General features: G+C 46.6%; 7 protein-coding genes across 7 annotated transcripts; 4 read left to right on the top strand and 3 right to left on the bottom strand.

Moving 5' to 3' along the window:
* Window positions 1-429: 429 nt before the first annotated feature.
* BDV27DRAFT_148432 (putative cytoskeleton assembly control protein Sla2) lies at window positions 430-4,273 on the top strand (the record flags this gene model as incomplete). The annotated part of the gene is made up of 11 exons (XM_032070919.1): window positions 430-437; window positions 507-553; window positions 723-798; window positions 861-1,018; window positions 1,083-1,163; window positions 1,218-1,275; window positions 1,326-1,510; window positions 1,561-2,609; window positions 2,669-2,818; window positions 2,877-4,091; window positions 4,187-4,273. The coding sequence occupies 11 exons, from the start codon at window positions 430-432 to the stop codon at window positions 4,271-4,273; spliced, it is 3,114 nt and encodes a 1,037-aa protein (XP_031923787.1).
* Window positions 4,274-5,798: 1,525 nt separating this feature from the next.
* Window positions 5,799-7,178, bottom strand: BDV27DRAFT_167656 (mating-type protein MAT alpha 1-domain-containing protein; the record flags this gene model as incomplete). The annotated part of the gene is made up of 2 exons (XM_032074554.1): window positions 6,678-7,178; window positions 5,799-6,625 (listed from the first exon to the last, which is right to left on the bottom strand). The coding sequence occupies exons 1-2, from the start codon at window positions 6,964-6,966 to the stop codon at window positions 5,799-5,801; spliced, it is 1,116 nt and encodes a 371-aa protein (XP_031923788.1). The 5' UTR covers window positions 6,967-7,178.
* A 1,445-nt stretch (window positions 7,179-8,623) lies between these two features.
* On the bottom strand, window positions 8,624-11,260 carry BDV27DRAFT_134022 (DNA-(apurinic or apyrimidinic site) lyase APN2). Its single transcript, XM_032068216.1, has 6 exons — window positions 10,924-11,260; window positions 10,851-10,863; window positions 10,747-10,792; window positions 10,562-10,694; window positions 9,798-10,507; window positions 8,624-9,744 (listed from the first exon to the last, which is right to left on the bottom strand). Exons 1-6 carry the CDS (start codon window positions 10,949-10,951, stop codon window positions 8,788-8,790), a joined length of 1,887 nt encoding a protein of 628 aa, XP_031923789.1. The 5' UTR covers window positions 10,952-11,260; the 3' UTR covers window positions 8,624-8,787.
* A 38-nt stretch (window positions 11,261-11,298) lies between these two features.
* On the top strand, window positions 11,299-12,054 carry BDV27DRAFT_161388 (cytochrome c oxidase subunit VIa; the record flags this gene model as incomplete). The annotated part of the gene is made up of 5 exons (XM_032073219.1): window positions 11,299-11,482; window positions 11,569-11,593; window positions 11,659-11,818; window positions 11,874-11,881; window positions 12,009-12,054. 5 exons carry the CDS (start codon window positions 11,299-11,301, stop codon window positions 12,052-12,054), a joined length of 423 nt encoding a protein of 140 aa, XP_031923790.1.
* Window positions 12,055-12,241: 187 nt separating this feature from the next.
* Window positions 12,242-14,970, bottom strand: BDV27DRAFT_37044 (putative anaphase-promoting complex subunit Apc5). The gene is made up of 7 exons (XM_032076457.1): window positions 14,176-14,970; window positions 14,035-14,128; window positions 13,577-13,988; window positions 13,404-13,527; window positions 13,248-13,354; window positions 13,063-13,199; window positions 12,242-13,013 (listed from the first exon to the last, which is right to left on the bottom strand). The coding sequence occupies exons 1-7, from the start codon at window positions 14,885-14,887 to the stop codon at window positions 12,302-12,304; spliced, it is 2,298 nt and encodes a 765-aa protein (XP_031923791.1). The 5' UTR covers window positions 14,888-14,970; the 3' UTR covers window positions 12,242-12,301.
* Window positions 14,971-17,796: 2,826 nt separating this feature from the next.
* On the top strand, window positions 17,797-18,504 carry BDV27DRAFT_37077 (Dabb family protein). The gene is made up of 3 exons (XM_032076458.1): window positions 17,797-17,876; window positions 17,977-18,087; window positions 18,168-18,504. Exons 1-3 carry the CDS (start codon window positions 17,811-17,813, stop codon window positions 18,321-18,323), a joined length of 333 nt encoding a protein of 110 aa, XP_031923792.1. The 5' UTR covers window positions 17,797-17,810; the 3' UTR covers window positions 18,324-18,504.
* A 4,400-nt stretch (window positions 18,505-22,904) lies between these two features.
* On the top strand, window positions 22,905-23,465 carry BDV27DRAFT_167658 (uncharacterized protein; the record flags this gene model as incomplete). Its single annotated transcript, XM_032074555.1, has 1 exon — window positions 22,905-23,465. The coding sequence occupies one exon, from the start codon at window positions 22,905-22,907 to the stop codon at window positions 23,463-23,465; it is 561 nt and encodes a 186-aa protein (XP_031923793.1).
* Window positions 23,466-23,715: the final 250 nt, after the last annotated feature.

Consider the following 23,715-nt stretch of genomic DNA (forward strand, 5'->3'; position numbering starts at 1 on the left):
GTAGTATTTTAGGCATCAGAGTAAATCCTGTAGTGGCCAAAAGGGAGAAACGTAGTAGGAGACTGCAAGTATATATATATATATATATATATATGCCCAATCAGAGGAGGAGGGAACTCAGGAGGTGACGAAGCGGCGCCAAGACACGCGATGAACTGCAGGCGTCAGCTTTCCCGCCAAACGTCATTTATGCTCCTCGACAGATGCCTTTTAACTCCCCTACACTCCGTGTCTTATCATCCACCCCCTTTTCTTTTGTAATTCCATTGACTTTTCAATCGCGCTTCATTGTCGGCCAGCGCAGGTTTTGCCCCTCAAGAGCATAATCGCATTGCGCTGTTCGGACTCGGGCCCACCGGCTCCCGCCGCACATAGTTGTTGTCTGCTCCCCTGATCCCCCGACAATCAACAAGTCTGCAGCCCGTCACAATGAGTCGGTAGGTGTTTTGGGACGCTTGGCAACGGGACATGCAGCTATAAGATAACTAACTATTCGGAATCTCTAGCACGGAGGCAGATTTAGCGATTAACATTCGCAAAGCTACCAGCATCGGTAAGTCATGCCCAAAGTGTCTCTCACCCTGGTACCTGGTTCCTGTGACTGACCCTAGCGCTATAATAGAGGAAACCGCCCCGAAACGTATGCATTGCCCTCCTTTATCGTCCTGCCTCTATCCAGTTCTATCCGCACTCTGTTGCCGTCCACTGATCCGTTACACCAGGGAAACATGTCCGGAGCTGCATTGTGTATACATGGGACCACAAGTCCTCTGCCGCCTTCTGGGCTGGCATGAAAGTGTATGTTGCGCAGGCACTTCTTTATGCTTTATATTACAACTGACCGCTCTCGATGCATCCAGTCAACCGGTCCTTGCCGATGAGGTACAGACGTTCAAAGCCCTGATAACGATACATAAGGTTCTACAAGAGGGACATCCCATCGTAGTTCGGGAGGCGCAGCAGCACGCCAATTGGATAGACAGTCTGATGCGCGGTGTAGGAGGCGATGGCATTCGCGGTACGCAAAAAGCTTGCAGGCTGTACGGCGCACTCGAATCGGTTGATGTTGACAGGCGGCATAGGCTATGGCCCTCTTATCCGAGAATATGTTTTCTTCCTCGAGTCCAAGTTGGCATTTCACCGAAATCATCCCGAATTTAACGGTAATTGGCGGAGCGAAGTTTGAATCACCCGGTTCATGACTAAGTATTTGGCAGGTCTGTTTGAATATGAGGAGTACATCAGTCTGAAGACGATCAATGATCCGAATGAAGGGTAAGCACGCCTAATGGCTATCACTTCTTCTCTCGCTGACAATATTTTAGTTATGAGACTATCTCGGACCTCATGACTTTGCAAGACCAGATAGATGCGTTCCAGAAATTGATCTTCTCGCATTTCCAGTCAGGGACAAATAACGAGTGTCGGATTTCTGCACTAGTGCCGTTGGTGCAGGAGAGCTACGGCATTTATAAATTTATTACCAGCATGCTGAGAGCCATGCATACAAGTAGGCGTTACCTTCTCTCTTGCTGCCTGGGTAAACTGACCTTGTCATAGCCACGGGTGACGCCGAGGCCCTGGAACCCCTCCGTGGTCGTTATGACGCTCAACACTATCGACTTGTTCGGTTCTATTACGAGTGCTCGAACTTGCGCTATCTGACTAGCCTTATCACTATTCCTAAGCTGCCTCAAAATCCACCCAACCTGCTTGCCGACGATGATGAACGCCCCGCTCTACCCAGACGACCGACGAAAGAAGTCGAGCAGGAGCCCACTCCGCCGCCAAAGGCGGCACCCGCTGATCCAGAGCCCATTAACGACTTTTGGACTACAGAAGCCAAGCGCCAGCAAGAGGAATTTGAAGCGGAACAGCGACGCCTGCAGCAGCAATGGGAGGAGCAGCAGCGCCAGCAGATTCTCGCACAACAGCAAGCCCAACACGATTTTGAGGAACAGCAACGTCTTCAGGCGGAGCAACAGCGGCTTGCACAGGAACAACTTCTACGTGACCAGTACCAGACACAGACTCAGGGTCGGCTGGCCGAGCTCGAGCAAGAGAACTTGAACGCGCGGGCCCAGTATGAGCGCGACCAGCTTATGCTGCAGCAGTACGATCGTCGTGTGAAAGACCTGGAAGAGCAGATGAACCAACTGACTTCGAACTTGAATATGCAAAGTGCCTCGAAAGATGAGCAGATTCGATCTCTCCAGGAGCAAGTCAACACGTGGCGGTCCAAGTATGAGGCGCTGGCTAAGCTCTACTCCCAGCTCCGACAGGAGCACCTAGACCTCCTGCAGACAACCAAGAGCCTAAAGTTAAAGGCGGCGTCGGCACAGGAGGCGATTGAACGGCGTGAGAAGCTTGAAAGAGAGCTCAAAACGAAGAACTTGGAGCTAGCAGACATGATCCGGGAGAGGGACCGTGCCCTACACGACCGGGATCGCTTGACTGGGAATAACAAGGAAGAGCTGGAGAAGGTCAAGAGAGAGCTGCGCCTTGCAATTGAGCGGGCAGAAAATGCCGAACGTCAGAAAGGTACCGAGATCTCTACCCTGCTGTCCAAATACAACCGGGAGATGGCCGACTTGGAAGAAGCCCTCAGAGTAAGTCTTCTCGCAGGATAAGAATAAGAAACAGAATACCAGGCATTGACTGCAGACAGAACAAGAACCGTGCTCTCGAAGACGTCTCTTCTCGGAATGCAGACCGCCAGGGTGACCATGATGCCGTGCTCCGTGAGAAGGATGAAGAGATCGAGGTCTACAAGTCTGGAATGGAACAGGCTCTTATGGAACTGGAGGAATTGAAAATGGTGTGTACTTGAATCGGCCAATAGCGGGGACAGGAGCATGCGAGCTAACTGCTTCCAGAATCAAGGCGATGTCGACAATGCGCTGGATTCGCAGATTGACACCGTCTTGCACAGCACCGTTGCCAAGATCAACGACATCATCGACTCTGTGCTCCAAACTGGTGTGCAGCGGGTGGATGATGCCCTGTATGAGCTCGACTCCAGTATGCAGGCTGGTAACCAGAATGCATCCCCACCATATGTGCTATCTCAGATAGAGAAGGCCTCTGCATCCGCCACCGAGTTCTCTACAGCGTTCAACAACTTTATCGCCGACGGCCCGAATAGTACCCATGCTGAGATTATTCGGACGGTTTCTATCTTCTCCGGCTCGGTTGCCGATGTTCTTAGTAACACAAAAGGATTGACACGGTTCGCCAACGACGACAAGAGCGCAGACCAGCTGATCACTGCTGCCCGCAAGTCCGCACAGGCCACGGTGCGGTTCTTCCGTGGGCTCCAGTCTTTCCGGCTCGAGGGTTTGGAGGCTGATCACAAGACCGATGTGGTAATTAACAACAATCTTGAGGTACAGAGGGACCTGCAGTCACTATCGAAACTGGTCGAGTCCTTTGCGCCCAAGAGTACTAAGATCAGTACTAACGGCGACCTGGGCGACCTCGTGGATCAGGAGCTGACCAAGGCGGCCGACGCTATCGACGCTGCCGCCGCCCGATTGGCCAAGCTCAAGAAAAAGCCCCGTGATGGCTTCTCGACGTACGAATTACGTATCAACGATGTGATTGTGGAGGCAGCCATCGCAGTGACTAATGCAATTGCGGAACTGATCAAGGCCGCCACCGAGTCCCAGCAGGAGATTGTTCGCGAAGGCCGGGGTAGCTCATCGAGAACGGCGTTCTACAAGAAGAATAATCGTTGGACAGAGGGGCTAATCTCTGCCGCCAAGGCTGTTGCTACCTCCACCAACACTCTTATCGAGACGGCCGACGGGGTCATTTCTGGTCGTAACTCACCGGAACAGCTGATCGTGGCCAGTAACGACGTAGCCGCCAGTACGGCACAATTGGTGGCGGCCAGTCGCGTAAAAGCGTCGTTCATGAGCAAGACCCAAGATCGCTTAGAGGCAGCTAGTAAAGCAGTGGGCGCGGCATGTCGGGCTCTGGTCCGTCAGGTACAGGAAATCATTGCCGAGCGGAACCAGGATGACTCGGAGAAGGTTGACTACGCCAAACTTAGCTCGCACGAATTCAAGGTGCGCGAAATGGAGCAACAGGTACGTCTTGCTTGGCCCCCCTTCTCTCTACTCCCCCGAGACAGATTCTCTACCCTCCACGGATCGGTGTGGATGCTGACAGGGGTTGATTACAGGTTGAAATTCTCCAACTGGAGAACAGCCTTGCTCAGGCGCGGCAACGTTTGGGAGAGATGCGCAAGATCTCGTACCAGGAGGACTAAACTACAGGGTATCCGAGGGGTTTGCCCCGCGTTGGACAAAGATGTCAAGCGGAGGCTACACAGATTCAAGTGTCGCAGACGAAGCTTATCCTTTGTTGGGAGGCACAGGGTTGCACTGTTCCGTACTTCCTTGTCCCCCTTTGTCTTAATCTTTCTATATGCTTTACCCATCTCCTTCGTTGTAGGCATTTTTCTTGTGTCTGTTTGGATATATACCAGTAGAAACAATCCACTTAAGTTTCCTTTCCCCGCCAGACACCTTCCCTTGAAGGATAAAGCGTACCGGACTAAAATTCATTCATCGCCCACACGACACGCCTCTCCTTCCCCATGGACCCCGACAAAAAAGAACGAAAACGCCGCCACGGGATGACACCCAAGGAACACCAGCTCATGGCTGACTGACATGGTTTCATTCGAGGACCACACGACGTTCACTATTAGTGTCCTCTTAGCAAATTGACCCGGGGTCAAAACAACCGATTCGATTTCTTTGTTTCCGTTGTCTCCCCCATGGAACAAAAGTCCAAGACGATGGGCAAACAACAAATGACATCCACCCGACGGTTCGGCTGCAGGCTCCGCCCACGGCCTAGTGGAAAACCTTAAAGTTGGTTCTTTATTTCTTTGTGTTACACCATCTGCCCGTGCCTTCCGATTCGACCCCCGAACCAACCGAGTCTAGACTATATGACCTGAAATGGGGACTTTATCTTCATTGTATGCCACCTAGAAGACTATTTATCTCTTCGGGGAATTTTTGTTTTGTTTTGTTTTGCTTTGTTTATGGAGTGTACATACATATATGTTGGTTTAGTGATCTAGTGATCTAAATACATGCAATTGGCCCAATCCGAAGCGAGCACCAAGTCAGCCGGTCAACGGCGTTTGTTGGTTGAAACCCTAATTAACCCCCGAATGAACAATTCCAGTATTCGTTTCCCCGGACGTTCGCTAGGAACGTACTGGACAACGGAAAGTAAAGAAACAAAAATAGAAACACAAAATAAAAGAAGAAGACAAGAATACAAAAGCAGTGGTAAAATACAATTTGCGAAGGAGTAAAATACAAGAAATACGTTCAATGCAGAAAAAGACGGAGCAGTCAAGGAAAGTCGTGTCTGGTATCAAATCAAGATTATGCGAGGATATCAATCATGTCATACGTGGACCGGATATGTACGAACCGGGAACGAGAAAGAAAATGAACAAAGACCTATGAGGAAGCAGAAGAAAGCCTCGCCCATGAATGAAGAGACCGGAGGATGCGTCGAGTGCTTGTCGTATCGCGGCTTTCGTCGCCGCTGCAACAAAGACCGCATCCACCTTCGGTAGCACCAGTTCCTCTGACAGCTTGGGCTGCCTGTAAGCGCCATCGATGTGGAGGCTAAAAACAAATTTTGAATATTTACGCTGGAGGCTCAGATGGCTTTGTCGGATTCGGGTTGCATTGGTGGATATTTAGCCTCGATGCAGGGAATGTGAGGAAAGAAGGCAAGAGCAGTTGGCTTGAATAATTCGTGACTCAAATGTCAACGAATCTAGAGAAGTCATAGGCTTCTAGTGGATCGTAGTGCAGCGGATCATAGGGTATCAGTGGCGTATGTAGTGCGGCATCGTAAGTGAACATTGCGTTCTCCTCATCCCAGCCTGGGAACTGGATGTTATGGAAATCAACACCATTCATCATACTTGACTCCGGGAAACGTTGAGGACGGTTGCAGATGCCAACTACTTCCATTGCATCGAGCGGAGGTTCATCAGCAATTGTGCTCAAGTCACTAGTGTTTGGCGAAAATGTATCTTCAGTTTGCTCCGGTGAAGATATTTCCATAGCCGGATTAGTTTTGTAAACTTCGGTTACAATAGTATGGTTGCCAGAGATCCGAATACTGTCGTCCTTGTGGACAACCAAAGTCGGCTGGGCAGCAAAAGCCATAACCGGGGCACTGTTGCTATTGCTTGCCTTGCTCTTCCGATTTTTCTCGGAAACATAGCCACTGGTGTAGCAATGTCTAACTATATCATTAACAGAATAGTTTGTCGAAATATCGGTTTCATTTGCAGTCGTCGTTTTAACCCTAGCTATAGTATATTGTTGCTGATCATCGACATCCAGTTGCCAGCCCATAACTTCAAGATAACGACTTGGTCCAATTATACCAATGAATTGCGCATTCAAACCCAGAAAAGATTCCAGAGAAACATCGCTATCGTGGTCATCGCGAATGATGGAGTAGGCTTTGGCAAGGATTGCCCATTTGGCTTTGAATGGGTCGTTCTGCCACAGGAAGCGAAGAATGCCCGACTTTGCCTTCTGAGTGAGATCAGGGAACATGACGGAGTAATAGCCTAGTATTGTTAGAATGTGGCGTCCGCCCGATAATGATACAAGTACACTCACTTCTAAAGGCAATGAAACTATTGAGCGGCCTTCTTTTCGCATCAGAGGCACGTTTCCCCCGCGAAGTTGAGGACCGCGAGTTAGCACTTGCAGGGGTAGTAGATCCATGATTTTTGTCGGCCTTGAACTCTAAGCACGATTGAATATTTTCATTTGGATATGAAGGCTGAGGATTTCCCTGAGCTTTCGCGTCCTGGAGGTACTTGAGCAGCTCCTCCAACTGCTCGGGTGGCATGGTCATCAAAAATGCGTTGAACGCACGCTGGAGGGGGGACATCGTGGTTTCCATCCTGGCGGAAACCCTGAAAGCTTGAAATAGAATTCAGACTATGAAGTGGTACCTTATCAACTGGGAACGGTGTAAAATAATGGAGGAGAATCTGGACGTAGAAAAGGGGGCTCGGGCTTTCGAAATTTTGATGGTATAGAACTGAAGAATAGAAAGAGGAGAAGAGGAATAGGGTGAAAGACAAGAAATACTCTGTGTTAGTCTTCGACAAAGGCAGGCTTAGTGAGTTTGGGGGCTGGGTAAACAAAGAAATGCCTTACGGCTCAGTTAACTGAGACCTCCGATGGTACATTCACTCACTAATGGCTGGTGTTGACTTTTGCCACTTCAAGAAGCCTGCCCAAGCGCATAGGCATAACCAACAATTGTCTAGGACTTTGGAAAGCGCTACTACTTGAAATTGATTCTCCGAACCAGACAACTTGATGCCAGAATACTGTGTACAACCAGGCAGAGGATATATAACCCAGGCCTAAATAATCTAATCTTATTGTACATTCATAGGCCATAAATGCTATCTTGCATACAGTACAAACAGAATATAACACATAGCACATACTCTAATGCCCTACAAAATTTACTGGAGGTTTTCGCTTGTGTTCTCCGAAAGTTAACACAAAAATGACATCAGCAACAGTTTTGGAAAAATATCAAAAGACCCAGTCTGGAGAGATCAAACTGTGGTTCTGCAGGCTGGTTTTAGGATTTCAAAACAGGTATGCAGCTAGTCATTTGAACACCCATCCAAAAACCCATAAGTTATCCATAACTAAGTTTAATATCCAGAAAGCCAGTGCTCTAACCCGAGCAAGCGACTGAGATCCTTATGGCCGCAAAAGATTCGTCAAATGCCACCACTGTACCGGTGTACCTTAGAATAAGGATGGTGGACGTTTGGGTTGATGGGCGCATAATCAGATTACTTGGCTTTGTTACGTTGCTTTTCATTAATCACTTCTTTGGCAATTTAGATCTCAAGGTTGACTAAGGCACCTTCAGATTTATGCTCCCGTGAATGCATCCACGACTTTGGAAGACAGGTGTAGCTCTAATTTCAGGGAACTAATTTCGCCAGCAACCTAAGGTAGGATCACTCGGTTTCTATGATCGCATTGCTGGATATAGCCGCAAGATCCTTTTTATTTTTGCTCAGGCTGTGAGTATTTCCTTTTATCCATTCCTTTTATTTGATATCCCTAATCGTCGATTACCTCGTTCCTTTGCTTTTCTTTATGCACATTCAATAATTTAACAATATACTTGCGTATTCTTCATTGTCCATTGCAACCCCTCATATTCAAGTCCTACTTCCCATTGAACTAGTGTATTCCAAAACTATTTTGTCTTTTCCCCCCTACTTTACGTGACACCAATTGTTTATGCTGTTTATGCGAGCGGCCAGCTGTTGGTAAGCTGGCTTTGTAGTAAGATGATATGAAAATAGAACGCGACTGACCTGGTCCTAGATCCCTCGAACCGGGAATAAAGTATACCAAAGTATAAAGAAACAATGAGCTACTCAGCCCTGCACCATACGTCAAGCTACACTGCTCCTCTCCAATTTAGAAGCCTGAACCACTTAGGTCTCCTTCGTCCGGAGTCAGAGTGGGATATTTTTCTTTGTGCTTATTATGAACCGGTTCTTGTTAGCTATTAACAGGAACGTGACCAGATAGCATTATAGTTGACTGCACAGTTGTTGGGAGCAGTCAATTCTTTCTTATAGTGAAACTATGCCAGTTGGTGTTGTATAAGTAATGGTACAAAGGGGTATCATCTCCTGAAATGATTATACTCCATGTAAATTCAACGGGCTCCATGTCAGGGATTCCAGTCACTAGCCCAGATAAAAGTTGCACATCGCCACTGCGTTCCCTTTTCTTTATTCCCACTGGGCCCCAAGGGTCGTGGGCAGATCCAAAAGGACCGACCACAGTTAATACCGGCCTTTTTTGTTGACAAACTAATGCATGGTTCCTGGTGCCCTTCACACATTGGCACTGGTTTCTTTGCAAAAAGTTTCGACCAATCTTCCTTGCTGACAATCGGGTCAATGACAGTTTCGCTATCCTGGCCCGCAGATGATGCCGCTGGTCTAGATGAGCCGATGTTGCTCGTTGGAGCAGCTGGAACGCTGCGTATGCTTTGTAGATCCTTCTGTTCCTCAGGCCGCGATATAGTCGAAGACACCGGAAGGGGGCCGGATGAACACTCCGTAGCCTGCACAGGCGTATCCCGAGTTTCTGCTTCACTTATTTGACTACCAACAGCACCTTTTGGCTTAAAGAACCCCTTCAGAGTTCTCTGTGCAGCAATAGAGGTTGCTGTAGTCTGAGAAGGAAAAGATTTCGAACGCTTGACTGAGGGTGGGGGGTCGCTTTTCCCGGACCGTTTACGTACAGTGCCTTTACATGTCAAGCTGCTGTCAGCGATAGGGGGCGACGGTTTGCTAGCTCCAAGAGAGAAATTCTCTACCGCATCAATTCCATACGCTTGCTCCCGGGTTGATGCACATGTGGTTGATGCTGAAGTGGTGGGTGGTTTCTGCGAGGAAGTTTTTGGTTTTCGCGAAAACATATCCTTGATACTTCTTCGCTTGTCGAACTCTGGTATTAAGCGTCCTGATGTAGGCAAGAGAAGTTTTGTCGTGTACTCCTGTCGCCGTACACCATTGTTGAACATCCCGGGAGGATTCATGATATCAAGCATGTTAACCTGTTGTCCGTTTAAACACACGGAGCTTTTGAACATGGCATATACCGGACAGTGATCCGACCCCTGTGCCTTGGTCAGCTCTGGCATTCCCAGCAGTCTACACAACGAGAACTTACCATGAGCCCCTCTTGTATATCTGAATCACAGAACCAATCTTGCATATTCAAGCTGCACAAGACATAGTCTATTCTTGAGCCATAGTTGCCAGGCCGCGCGTTGATCTTCTGCTCCCAACAAGTATACATGCCCCTGCGATTCGGATGGAAGGACCTGCAAATATCAAAGAGAACAGGTTGCTCCCTCCCTTCATCTCGCTCCCCGATAACCTTTCCACTATACAACAGTTGATTGAACAAGCGCCGGGCTGGTGCGGATATAAAATCATCTTCTGTTGTGGTGCCTTTACGAATGGCCTCGGACACATGTGCTGCATCAATTTCACCTCTTGAGATATTGAGGTCGCCAGTAACGAAAACTCGTTTCCCCATGGCGACGAGATTTCGGATTCGGACATCCATTAGGTCAAGAAAACCCTGGCGAAAATTGTCGCGGCTTTCATCTCGATTAGCAGGACAATATAACCCAAGCAGAACAAATGCTGGAAATTCGAGGATGACACAACGCCCTTCTGAGTCGAGTGTAGCTGCATCCAACTCAAGCATTGATAGTTGCGCTATGGTTGGGTAACCACCAATCTGCTGGTCATGAGGAAGATCCCGGAATGGGACCGACGAATTTGGCGGGCAAAGTACACCAGTAAGGCCCTCTTCCGCGCGGACTGGGGCACATGTCGCATTACGGGTGTATATAACCACGCCAGAATAACCTGCGGAGTGTAAGAATTCAGTAAGTGACTGTGTGTGACCTGAGAGAGACGAACCCTTTTTGAATCTAGGTAGACTGAAGTGGCAGTCCCAACCAGGCACCAGGACCATGTCATCTCGAAGATCTTTTCGCTGAATTTTCGTTTCCTGAAGAACAACAATATCGGCCTCTAAGATCTCAAACATGGCCTTTTGCATCTCAGCCTACACATCTGAACCATTACATGCTGGGGATGTATACCTCGAAGGTCCGCTTGCCTCTCCATGGCTCATAGGCAAACGGATTTCTACGGAAGTCTCAGTACGGAATCAGGTAGTACGTATAAGGAGAATACTAAATGATACCGGATTCCATTGACTGTTCAAGATAATCAGTCTCTTGAAACATAGCGTTCTTTCATACTTAGTTTAAGCTTACCGTTCCACGTAGTAATGCGAAACCCCATTCTGACCGTTGTCGTCTAGAATCAACATAATCAACGTGTACTCCAGGAGGAAGCGAGGGTAGTAAACACCATCATCAATAGGAGTCCAATTGAAACACGGAGACAAGGCAAGGACTGTGTCGCACTAACGTACATGTACGACGTCCAGTAGTATGGGACATATTCGGCATTATACCCGGATGACACGTGACCAATCCTGGGGTGACATCACGCGGTGCTGACTAACAACTACAGCGAATCACGGGGCCGCTAAACCTCGTCAACCGGAAGGCCCGACGTCCGTATAATCCCACCGTCTGTTCAAACGCAGAAGACGTTCACCTTCGACCTGTCAGGCCGCAACCACCATGTTTCCTCAACGCAACATTCTTCGTCTGGCTCAGCGCTCTGCGCAGCAGCAGCGTTCCGCTCCGGTTCGCTCCGCCATTCAGCGCCGGTTCAACAGCACCGACTCCAAGCTTCCCTGGATGGTCGACAACGAATTCAACCGTGAGAGAGCGGCTGTCAAGCACCACGCTGCTTCTACCAGTGGTGCGTACACCCAATTGACTCGCTATCAGGCTCGACTGAACGTCTGTGGGGAGAATTTGCATGATACTGACACAATGCCTCTTTAGATCTCTGGCGCAAGCTCTCTATCTAGTGCGTATTGCCTGATCCTTTAAGTCCTTATCGGGTTGCAGGCCAATGTATACTAATCATACTAGTGCCGTTATTCCTTGCCTCATCCTTGGCTCCCTCAATGCTTACAACCTCTGGGAAGAGCACTGGGAGCACTGGGAGCACATGCCTCCCCTTGAGGAACGTGTGGAGTACCCATACCAGAATATCCGTGTGAAGAACTTCCCCTGGGGAGATGGTGACAAGGTAAGCTCCTTCCGTTTCATCTAAATCAATCTGCTAACTCATTTTCCCCATATAGACCATCTTGTAAGTTTCGAATGCCTCTCATCCACTCTTTACCGTGGCGAACCACATCGAGTATCAAATTCTTGATGAACTTTATCGTTGCAGGTAAAATTATGTCTTCTATGAACATGTGCTAACAAGTAAATAGCTGGAACGACAGCGTCAACTACCACAACAAGGATAAGGCTACCTAAACCTTTGACGGACAGTGTTACAGCCTTCAATCAGCGATTCTCGGAACTTATGGCGAGGAAAGAAGTGTATATTTACTGCAATGAGCAGATGATTGAACGGGGAGTGGTGGGATCTGTTGACAAATGAAGAGTTTTACCATAGTGCAGGTGTTGACTTAGTCTTTCTTGTTAGAAATCGAAGACGTGTATCATTTGGCTTTTCAGGTCGCCTGGAGAGTAAACTTAAGCCCTCCGAACTAGTACCTCATCACCTTTCAGTACTACCGAGCCGCTGCAAATCCAGGTATTTTGCTGCATAGTCATTTGCAAGGACCAAATCACCGGTCAAGTGCATAACTGTAGCCTTTTTTGCCATCATCTCGCACTGCCCTTTGATATCCCCAATCTTTTCGTATTGGTCGTGAGCGCAATCTAGGTATTCCAAGGCCCGGTTCATGTACTCTACATTTTGTCCCGCTCCCTGGCTCCGGACCTTCCCCGCAATGCCCATGTTTGCATCCACTAGAAGAGAGTATGCGCGGGCTGCCAGGGCAGAGTCGCTGGATTCAAGTATTTGAGGCATTATACTCTCCACCATTGCCACGACCGCCTCAAATTCCCTCAGGCTGAGAAGGACTCCTGAAAGAACGCAAATGGCTTCCCAAAGGCCAGGGAGAAGTCTCGATCGGTAGGCAATGTTGGCTGCTCTCATTGCCAGAGAGAACCCCCGCTGGGGCTGGGAGGTCTTCTCGAGTATACAAGCCTTAAGACATAAGAGCTTGACTTGACAGTGGATGTCGAAGTTGTCTCGGTGGATGGTTTGGGCTGTGCGTTCGACAATCTCTAATGCGCGGATGTAGTTGCCCTGTCGGATTAAGTACTCAACGTGGAGAAAACCCAACAGAGCTGCTATGTCATTATCCGGCAGTTGTATTGCTTGGAGCTGCGAGAGAAGATATTCTGTTGCCGTTTTGTCATTGCTGAGGGATGTTAGAGTGCGAAGTACAATATTCAAATCGAGCAACGTACCGATATATTTGTCGTTTCAGCTGCAACACTCCAGAGAAGAATGTCCAGTATTGATTTGCTTTCAGGGAGCGTAGTTTGTCAGGCCCTATGCGATTCATACGAACCAAGGCCTCTTTGAAACGACCTTGTTGTGCAAGCTTTTAATGGTCAGCGACAGTCACGAACGCAGGTGATATCTAACCTACCAACTGTGAGCTACGGAAGCTACTCTTCAGATAGTCTTCAAACGGTGCTTTACTTGCGTAACACTCCTGGAAAGTTTCACTGCTCAACCATGCCAGGTGTGTGATACCTACTGACCATTAGCAAGAATTACACATTCATTTCAGAAGCAGTAGTACCGATCCTAGCATAAAGCGCAGTCTGTAATAGTAACTGTGGCCCGGTTGAATTTATAAGGTTCTTTGCTACATTGAGATGCGATGCCCGGATTATGTTTTCGATGGAAGAGGCAAGACTCTCACCCTAAATTTGTCAGAGGAGTTAACAGAGATAGGAAAGGGAAAGGACATACATTTTGCATTTCGAGTTTAGCTTCACTCAGTAGCGTTGTACTCAAGAGACTCCACATTTCTGTCTCCTTTGCTTTCGCCTTGAGGAATGCCAGTCCTTCTTTCTCATTTCCAAGCATACCCGTGTTTTGAACGTCCTTCATCTGCTCTGGGAAAGCTTTGCCAAAGTGGTATAGCCAGCTCATGCAAAAGTTCAGGCAGTTCATATCGTGAGATTCTCGGGCAATCGAGACTGCCTCTTGCATCGCGGATACAGCTTCTCCATAGCAACCAAAGTCTGCTTGAAGGATAGCAAGATTTAGTAACGCGTACTGATATGAGCTCCGGTCTCTACTGTGCATCGTATAATCGAAGTAACGATGGAGGTTGTCAAAGGATGATGGGTAATCTCCGGCCCTCCAAGCGTCCAAGAATCTAGGGAATTAGTATGCATTACCGTTAAGCATGAATTAGTTCTCACCTTAAGTAGTGTATTAAATTGGGCAGTGTCACTCCAGATGTAATGATGCGTTCCAGGGATGCCTTCATGCCATCTGGCACTCTTCCTCCCATTCCTGGAATCGTTAGAGCCGGGTATCATTGATAAGGAGGACTCGCATACTTTGCAACTCGCCAATTTGAAATTCCAGCAAGCGCGCTACGTCTTTCGTACTGACATGGTTATCCTCCTCCAAGTCGTCCTCAATATTACCATACGCTACCTGAGCAAGCTGACTATCGGTGTCCAAACCAAGCTCAAGTAAATTCATATCAACCATGGCCTGTTCACCAAACGGGTTCCGTCTGGCCCAAGCGTGATATGTGGGGAGGCGATACTTGACAAAGCCCTTCCAGAGCTTGATCGAGTCATGGAACTGTAGTCTTGTGAACTCAAGCTGTGCTCGCCTCACAAATGCACCCAGCGGAGAGCAGCGGGAGAGGCGCATACATCCCAGCTCCGGGGCCAGGCCGTTATCCCTATCGCGAATCTGCTCCTCCCGAGATTTGACCAACAGATCTAACACATTAGAGAAGAATACCTCCAGTGCATCACATGAATCAATGGACCAAACTTTTTTGAGGAACAAATCCCAGATCGAGCGTCCAGGAATTGAAGATGAATGCGTAGACAAAGCTCCTTCGAGGTCAGTTATGGATGCTGAGTATCGTGCCTTCCAGTCTTTAGAGGAGCTTGAGTCAGCGTCCAGGGGACTTAAAGACGCGACCAAGAAGGAGAGAACATGGACAGCAGAGGAATTGGGAATGACCCCTTCCGTGTAAATGGAGATCAGACATAGCAAGGCAACCTTGGATGGCGTGAGAAAGCGACTCATTGTGCTTACGAATAGTCCATTCCCTGTCCTGGTAGCTGGTATTGTCAATGAGGACAGGGTCAAATGTCGAGTGTGTAGTGCGACGCGTCAGGATAACACTGTCGGATAACACTGTCGGATAACCTTGGAAGTGCGATGAGATTCCTGGAGATCGTGACAGATTAATTCAGTGACCCCACCAAATCGTGTGTCCCAAATCGGACGCTGTGCAGGCTACGCGGTATGAACAACAGCAGAGGAGAAGCAAAACGTAGAGCATCCTAGCTTTCGATAGTAACTTTTTTAGTACTCAATGGCTATTGCTGAAGATGTCTAATACATACGACCATAGGGTGTGGAGAACAGGGCTTCCCGTCCGCTCAGCCGTACTTAAGCCACACGCCGGGAGGTTAGTAGTTGGGTGGGTGACCACCAGCGAATCCCTCCTGTTGTATGTTTTTTTGCACTTCATTTAATTTCCTTATCCCACCCATATGTTTATCGTTTTATGGTTGCACTTTAACTTCATTTCGTTTCTTCTCTTTGTGACTGTCTACTGTTATACTGTTTTGCCGTATGTTTATGGCCCAAACGAGACAACCGCTCTTGACACCTGCACATACCTACTGATTCTCAAGCAGCAAGACACAATATCTTACATACAGCTCCATTCGTGAATTTCAACAGTTTTAGGAGGATTACTTGCTTACCAATTGACGAGCATAATTGGGGGTTGAACGGGTAATTTCAAGGGCCCCCATAGATATTAATGCGAAATTATGAAGTCAAAAAGGATGGTTCCTAAACTAGGTATAGGTGATCATGATGCTTTTCAAATGATGATTGACTTGGCTCTCGAGGTATATTTGGTACAAAGGGTTGGTCCCGAGGCTGGTATGATGATGATCAGGGTGCTGGGCTACGAATCCCAAAGCACTCATCTTCTCTTCTTGATGTCAAATTCTCATAAGTCTTGCATGCCTCTGATCCCTGAATCACCAAAAATAACCGCTCTAAGATAAGAAAGTTAAGAAAAAAAAAAAAAAAAACCTTGCCAGAGAATTGCAATTATCGTCACTTTACGCCCAACAAGATAGTCGGAATAATGGGAAAATCATGGATCGTGAAGAGCTTTCAATTGGTTCTCCGGAAAAGGTAACGAAGATCTTCCTAACCAGGGATAACATTGTCTTGCCTCACAGTACACCGGAGGTGAATTGACTCCTAGCGGAGGGAAGATCCCTGGCGAAAGCTGGCAATAAGATCAGCGTATTGGGCTGTGTGTTCAACTGCTCTTCTTCGAGTTCTTTATCATGGTTACCGTTACCTTCAAGTGAGAGGTGCATGGCAAAGCGTTGCAGAAGCCCATTTTTGGCTGGCTGGTCTTGATCCATGTCCAGTTCGTTATATGGGCCTTGGTCATCAATCGTGTCGTCTTTCGTGTCATCAAACGCTTTGAGGTACCGAAGGATATCTGAAGCGTATTTATATGTGCTTGATGAATGTTGATTTAAATGAATATTATTATCTTCATTATTTGCATCATTCGCATAATGGATCGGACCATAACATATCTAATTAACTAACTCAATAAGCTCCCAATTGCTGCTTTTGACCTCTACGGACCCTATTATGGTCATTGCACAATCGATCTTCCACTTCCGCCACCTGAGAATTATCCTGGTTGACAGAAGGTAGCTTTGGCTTCTCGGAACACTGTGTGAAAATCCAATCGCCTTACCATCTACGCTCATTGGTGACTAGTTGACTCTCGCTGTATTGGAATGAAAGAGAATCCGGTAGGCCGTGCGTGGTATGGATTCGCTGACGCATTAAGCGTTTGGCTTGATGTCTAAGTTTTCTTTATATTAGAGAGAGGATTTAAATCGCAGGAGACTTCAATATGCGTGAGTTATTCCTAACGGCAGATATTGATGCTTCCTAGCTCTTCTGAGATGGCCTATAAGTATTCTACGACTTAGGTACAAGGACTTCATTGCTGCTCCCTTGTACGCCGATAGATTCTCACACTGCGGCTTGACTTTATCCAAGTTTCAGCAACAAACCCCTCCACCCGTTAGACCAGTCAGCGCTAGCAAAATACCACGCCTTTTCCCACCATTCTACTTCTTTTACGCTTCAATACCTGGATATGGAATACTTTCAGCTTGTTAAAATTTGGGGCAGCATCTGGTGCACTGCGAAGGCTTTCCATTGCCTTCTGTGCTTGTATACGGACTGTAGATACTTTATACTTGGAGGTCTACTTCAGAGGCTACTTGTAGTTCGGGCAATCCAGATTGTTTCATTTACCCTTACTACAGTGTGACAATAATTCATGAATTTCTATTTGCACAATATCCGTTTCTGGTCATATCGGCTATATATAGTCTACAAACCCGCTTCTTAGACCTGAGGCAACCATTTACCGATAAATCATTCGCAGTACTATTACTTGGCGCAGTTTACTACATACATGCCTTCGCTCTCACATGTCTTTAACCAGCCATTTGCCGTAATGATGAAGCCTAATGTTGAGTTCTAGGATATTTTAGCGAAATTATTCGTTAAAAATTAGTCATGATATCATGAAAGGCAGAGAATATCAAATATATCTCCCCAATGAGGTACTGTGGAAGGATACTTAAAGTTCTATCGGGTCTTGATAGAGCAACTTTCAAAAGGCGGTCGAAAGTATACCATAAAACACGAACCTTGTCTTCGTTGCTCCGACCTAGGATATTTTAATATAGAGAGTGTGTACCCAAGTCATACCTCCTGAGGGATAAGTAGTATAGCAGCTGCTCAGAAATAGAGATAAACATAGCCAACCCTGCACAATTGACGTCATCTTTGATTACCCCGCTTTTGCGCTGTTTTAAACGTATTAATTCCACTATCCCACGCGCCTTTGATATCCATCCAACGCCCCTACAGCATCGTGATGCCGATCACTCACATTGTTCTCTTCCAGTTTAAAACGGGCACTAGCCCTGAAATTATTAGAGATGTACGTTAATAGTTCCCCTGCTAGTTCTGGCAGATCTAAGAGGCCATCATCGTATGCATATCAGGACAGTGATGTAGATACTAACCACGACTCCGGCTAGGTTTGCAGTCGGATGTTGGCCCTAAAAGACAACTGCCTTCACCCTTCGTCCCAGAAACCATATATCAGGACTTCATCTGGTGGCATAGATAATTCTCCTGAAGGCATCCAGGTATGTTACTGTGTATTCTACAAGTAGCCTACATAGATACATAGTTCCAAGTCACTTACTGATTTCCTCGTCGAGGATAGCATGGCATCACACATGCCTTTGTTGTTGAGTTCACGAATGCCGCGGACCGAGACTACTATGTCAAGGAGGATCCTGTTCATCAAGGATTCGTCAAGAGCCTTGGTGGAGTTGTCGAGAAGGCGCAGGCCATTGACTTCACTCCTGGGGTATTTTAAAGAAAGGAAAAAGTAAATGAAGCAGAGGATTGCTTGTATTGCTTCGCTCGGCCTCTACTTATGGATACAGATTACCATCACCTTTACGTTTCTGCTACGTTGTTTTCTTTCCGGATAGAGAACTGAAGATATTAAAGGAAACATTTCGGTTTAGAAATTTAGAGAGCCTATTTAGGGTTATGTTTGCCTAAAATATGCGGCGACAGGCTTCTGCTTGAGTCATTTAATTCTGGCTAGTGCGGCTTGTGGAGCATGACGCATACAGGTACGTATATATACCTATAGGGGAAAGGTGAGAGACGAGAAAAGAGGGGAAGTAAACAAATAAGTGAACAAGATTTGATGGAACTACTATCTAGTAGTACGGATACAGTTGTGGTACTAGGTTAGAGGCAATCATACGTAGAAGGGAGCTTTATCAACCTATGGTAAGGCACCGCTACCCTCGTGCGGTCCGTGCGCTGGTCCTGGCGCTTAATACGGTTCACTAACTGCCTTTCTCTCCATTTATGTTTACATCCTGGACTGGGATATTACCTACTAGCTGGACAAGAATTATTGATGTCTCGAGACGCAATAGCGTGACTTTTATCCCTATTTGTTTTCAGAAATAGCCTATACTTCCCTACGATGGAGCTATTACTAGGTATCCTAGAAACAAATAATCTTTGCAAGTATCTAGTAGTGATATTGGCAAATCAAAGTTCTTAATTAGACCCGGCAAGCAAAGGGCTCAGAACTGGCTCATTCAACTCGTTGTCGGAGAAAGTATGTGAGAATTGACTTGCTCACTAGTCGTAGATGCTGCATCAGGGGTCAGGGTTGGTGCATTTACAGGGGCCTAAAACTCAAAACAGATCCATTCTACTCAGTAGATTATCCCCACTTTCATTTCTCGGCTCTCGAAGTCTAAAAGATAGGGAAGCGTCAAAACGTGTGATGGGTCTAGATAGTAGATGTATTCACCCTTTCATGTTAGCATAACAAGTGACTGTGATTGGTTTACCATCAGGTATAGTATACCATACTTTAATGCTGTAGCTGGACTTTGGGGGTCGCGGTGCTCGACCGGATTGTAGTACTAGTCTCATAAACGTGTTTATTGCTGTGGGGTGATAATTGATACAAACAGCCTGTATTGTAAATCTTTTTGAAGGGACCATAAGGAGTTTCAGCAAGGCCGGAGAATTAAAGAAATTGTAGCCAAGAATGTGTGAACGCTCAATATATCAATGTACGACAGAAAGAATTTATATAAGTATTTTAAAGTTCTAGTACGAATCGTATTTATAAATCCTAGCGATGTCAGTAATACTGTCCTCACCGCCAATCCGAGCGTTCAGATTTACCTACAAATAGAGTTTGTGTCGCCATACAATGTATCACTCCCGGCCCTCCACTGCTGGATTCGAATATAAATGCAACTTTCTTAGCATGATAGTGGTTTATATATAGACTTGTTTAAATGCTTCAGCTCTTTAGAGTCTTATATATAGCACATGTTTGAATTCAATTAAGTAACATTAATATGCAAAAAATATAACTATATATCATATTGTAACAAAGCAATGATACATACGTAGTACTCTAAGTGTGCCACAATCGCGAATGATCAGTGGTGCCTCAGCCTTGTCTTACAAGCCTAGTCGTACATTCTATCCAATCTTATTGTATTCTCCACCACCCCAACTCCCCCTAAAAAGAGGGAAAGAAAAGATCAGCGGCAAGGCAATGACTTGGTTGAACATAGGATAGCCGCCTGTCTAGAGAATATAGGGAGTGCTACTCTAAGCATGGGTTTGTGGTGTACCTGGCACACACACATATATGATATTATGGGCTACCTACTCCGTAGGAATAATGTGGACCCATTGCAGTAGGTGATAGGATGGACACGTCCTCAAGGCCAAGCATGGGAAGGGTACAGCAAGTGATCCATCGTGGATGCATATGTTCTATTATTCAGGGAGCGGTTATTCTATGTGCCTTACAGGCCCCACGCGTGTATGGTGCCGATATGGCATTTCTTTCATCGATAAGGTTTACTTAGTTACCAACAGTCGGGTAAACGATCCCAATCTACCGTTGGATTGGCCTTTTCTAGGAAGAGTCAAAGCGTCTCAGCGTTAAAATTTCATTTCAGAATAGCGATCTACGAGCACACATTCCCACTTATATTCGCAACCATATATGGTTCATACAATAAAATTTAATTTATGGTCCTCTGGCTTGGATATGTCTGAGGGAGGCGCTTAGTTCTTCGTCAAATGTTGTAGAAACACATATAAGTACTCATTTAGAAGCCGCATGCCTTCAAAAGAGTATGCAAATAATCATATAGCTCCCTTTCTACCATCTTTATCCTGTTGTATACCTGCCAAATCAAGATGAGACTACAATATCTTCTGATCATCTCACTCTCAGCTTTGGCTGTTGCTTCTGATTTTATTCAAACCTGTCGAGATGTGGCCTTTAATCCCCCCTCGATGTTATTCGCAAGCTGTGCAGGGCCTTCGAGCTGGACTGTGAGCCAGCTAGATCTAAATCTCTGTTTTGGTATTACCGATGGCCAATTTATCTCGAAAGAAAGGTACGTTTCTACCTTCCAGACCCTAATAGCTGCCGGGATTTGGATTTGAAACAATGCTCACCGTGTAATCAAGTGGTGATGGGTTTATGGAATGCTACAGTGCAGAGTTTGGCAACCAGGGGACAGAGCTCCTCGCTAGTTGCGTCATCGGTGAAAGAAACATATATGGTATGAAGGCCGCCATAAGTCAGTCTCCATTCCACACAACCAGACCAGGGATACCTCTGTAGGTTTAACTTAAAACAAACGAGCAAGAAGCTGACAACTAGATAGACGAAGTAATCTCGAATCACAACGGGGTCCTCAACTGCTTCGACCATGACGGTACAATAGTCTAACGTTAGCCAACAATATCCTCCGCCGGACATGACGGACTATGAGCGACGAAGCCCCCGCTCTATGCAGCGAGCTACAAACTTTGAGACTAGCGTCAAGGATTCAGAGTATTCATCAAGCTAAGGAAATGTTAGGGTTGACTTTTATGCTATGAAATAAAACGATAATGTCACAATGGATAATGGAAGTACACATTTTTCTTATGCATTTCCGTTCCCGAGAAGATTCGGGCGTGATCACCTTATAGCCCTAAGCAGTATAGGCTTGAGTGGCAATGCAAATATGCCTTTGATTTCCCTTAGATCAAACTTATTTGGACTAAGCATTTACCTTCGTGAGAGGATACTATAGGTAAGTTGCGTTAATGTTATTCATACATGTATAATGGCGTAGTATCGGGTCATAGATATCAATGAAATGCCACCCTCTAAAGAAGCGGCTGGTACTAAAACTATGCTCTCGAACTTCATGGCCGGCTAACTGATTAATTAAAATCCATGAATAGTCGATAGCATAGATGGGAATCGAAAGAGCCTCATTATTACACGCATTTCCCCAAGCTTTATTCTTTCTGATACCTACTAGCTGGGCCTATGGAGGCATGTCTCGGCGACCTTTTAGTGTGGATAATCTTTTCTTCAGTCCTATGTAAGCTTTTGGTGTCGAGTTCCTTCATACTAGAGCCGCATATGAATGACTATACAGGACACGCACCTCTGTAGTTAATTTAGAAACTAGAAGTTGCGGAAATCTTCCAAAAAGATGCAAGAACATACTATGTGTTTTGATTAGATCTCGTTCTGCCTCCATTATTATTTATGTTCCAACTTTGAAGACGAGGATTGAAATAACGCCGAGTAACTTTTAGAGTTTTAGTCCATGGTCTAGACCTAAAACTGGCCTCGTCCCTATTTATCACTTTAGGTTTTCTTGAATTGATCCGTAGGTGATCCCAACTTGAGCTTTTATCAGTCTCAAGGGGAAATGTAGATATCCAACCCGTAAGTCTCAATTCTTATATGCCAAAGTTAACATGACCAAAGGGATATTTGTAAAACTACCTTTCAGGGAGATTTATTTAGCATGATAAATATTATATGGCTTGGCTGCATCCATTTACGTACATATATGTACAGTGGGCCAGTTCGTAAGAAACCCAACTAAATTTAGAGAGACATAACACGAAAAGATCATCGCACATTGACCCTTAAGACAGTAAGTAAACTGCCGGAATATCAGGACACTCATGCGTACCACGCCAATCAAGTGAGGCGCCTGCATGCTTCCAAGACGGCAACTTCGTATTCAGTGCATTAGCTCCAGTTTAGACCTCTGGTGAGGGAAGTATACAGATTTCCGATGCCCTGCCGAGTCCAGTACGTCGTCCACCCGAAATTAGCACCTGCAATGAAGACAAGTGTTAATGGCGGGGGTGTTTAATTACCTCGTATTTGCTGATCATGGACATGACCCAGGCTATACAGCGCATCGTATCGCATACTTTCTAGTGAGCCATGATACACATATAAGCCGGTGTCTCCTCTCTCCTTACTTCAGCCAGCGTTGCTGCTTTTCTATCTTTACAAACCCCGTCACTCGCTGAAGCTACACTTTCCACTTTCAGAACCACCAGTCGTTTCCAATCACTTAACAGCATGCATAAGTTCCTCACCATAGCTGCCCTCTTGGCAACCACAGCCCTCGCGGCAGACCGCACACCAGCCCTGGTCGCCCGTCAAGTAGTTGAGCTCCCTTGCTCCTACCAAGGTGAAAAAGAGTGTGGGAATGGCTGCATCCCGCTCTCCTACACTTGCTGCCCCAATAACCTCGGTGGCTGCCCCTTGGGCTCCTATTGCGACGGTCTGGGTTGCTGCCCCAATGGAAAGACCTGTACCGGTCCAGGGGGCGTTTCCACTCGCCCCGGATCGACTATCTCCATTACCAGCACTCTGACCAATACGTTGACGTCCACAAGCACCTCCACGCACACCTTGACGTCCAGCGAGGTCGTGACCCCGACTTCCACCCCTACGCCTAGCTCGAGCGCCTCATCCTCCCGGAGCGTCATTCCTCCTAGCTCGAGTGCGGTATCTCCCTCGTCATCTACGCCGGCTGTGTCGCCCACCTCTCCTCCCCTTCACACTGGTGCAGCTTCTCACTTGACCCCGGGTCTCTATGCTGCTGCCGGGCTCATTGTTGGTGCTGCTATCCTTTAGATGAGTCTTGATGGGTACTAGCGTCGTGGTACTGTGGATCGTGGCTTGATCCTTGGCCTATTCCATATGCTGGGATATGCCTGCTTATTTGAAACGGTTACATAGGGAACGATAGGCAGGGTGTGTATAGTTTAATGTCGTATAATGTATTTTACTTTTCTGCTTCACCCTCTTCAGATGCCATGTCATTGTAACTATCGATATCTAAGTCTTAGAGGGTCCAGGCTTGCGTAGCATCAAAAATGCGGCT

Source organism: Aspergillus caelatus, assembly GCF_009193585.1.
Source record: "Aspergillus caelatus strain CBS 763.97 unplaced genomic scaffold BDV27scaffold_200, whole genome shotgun sequence".
Classification (NCBI taxonomy): Eukaryota; Fungi; Ascomycota; class Eurotiomycetes; order Eurotiales; family Aspergillaceae; genus Aspergillus; species Aspergillus caelatus.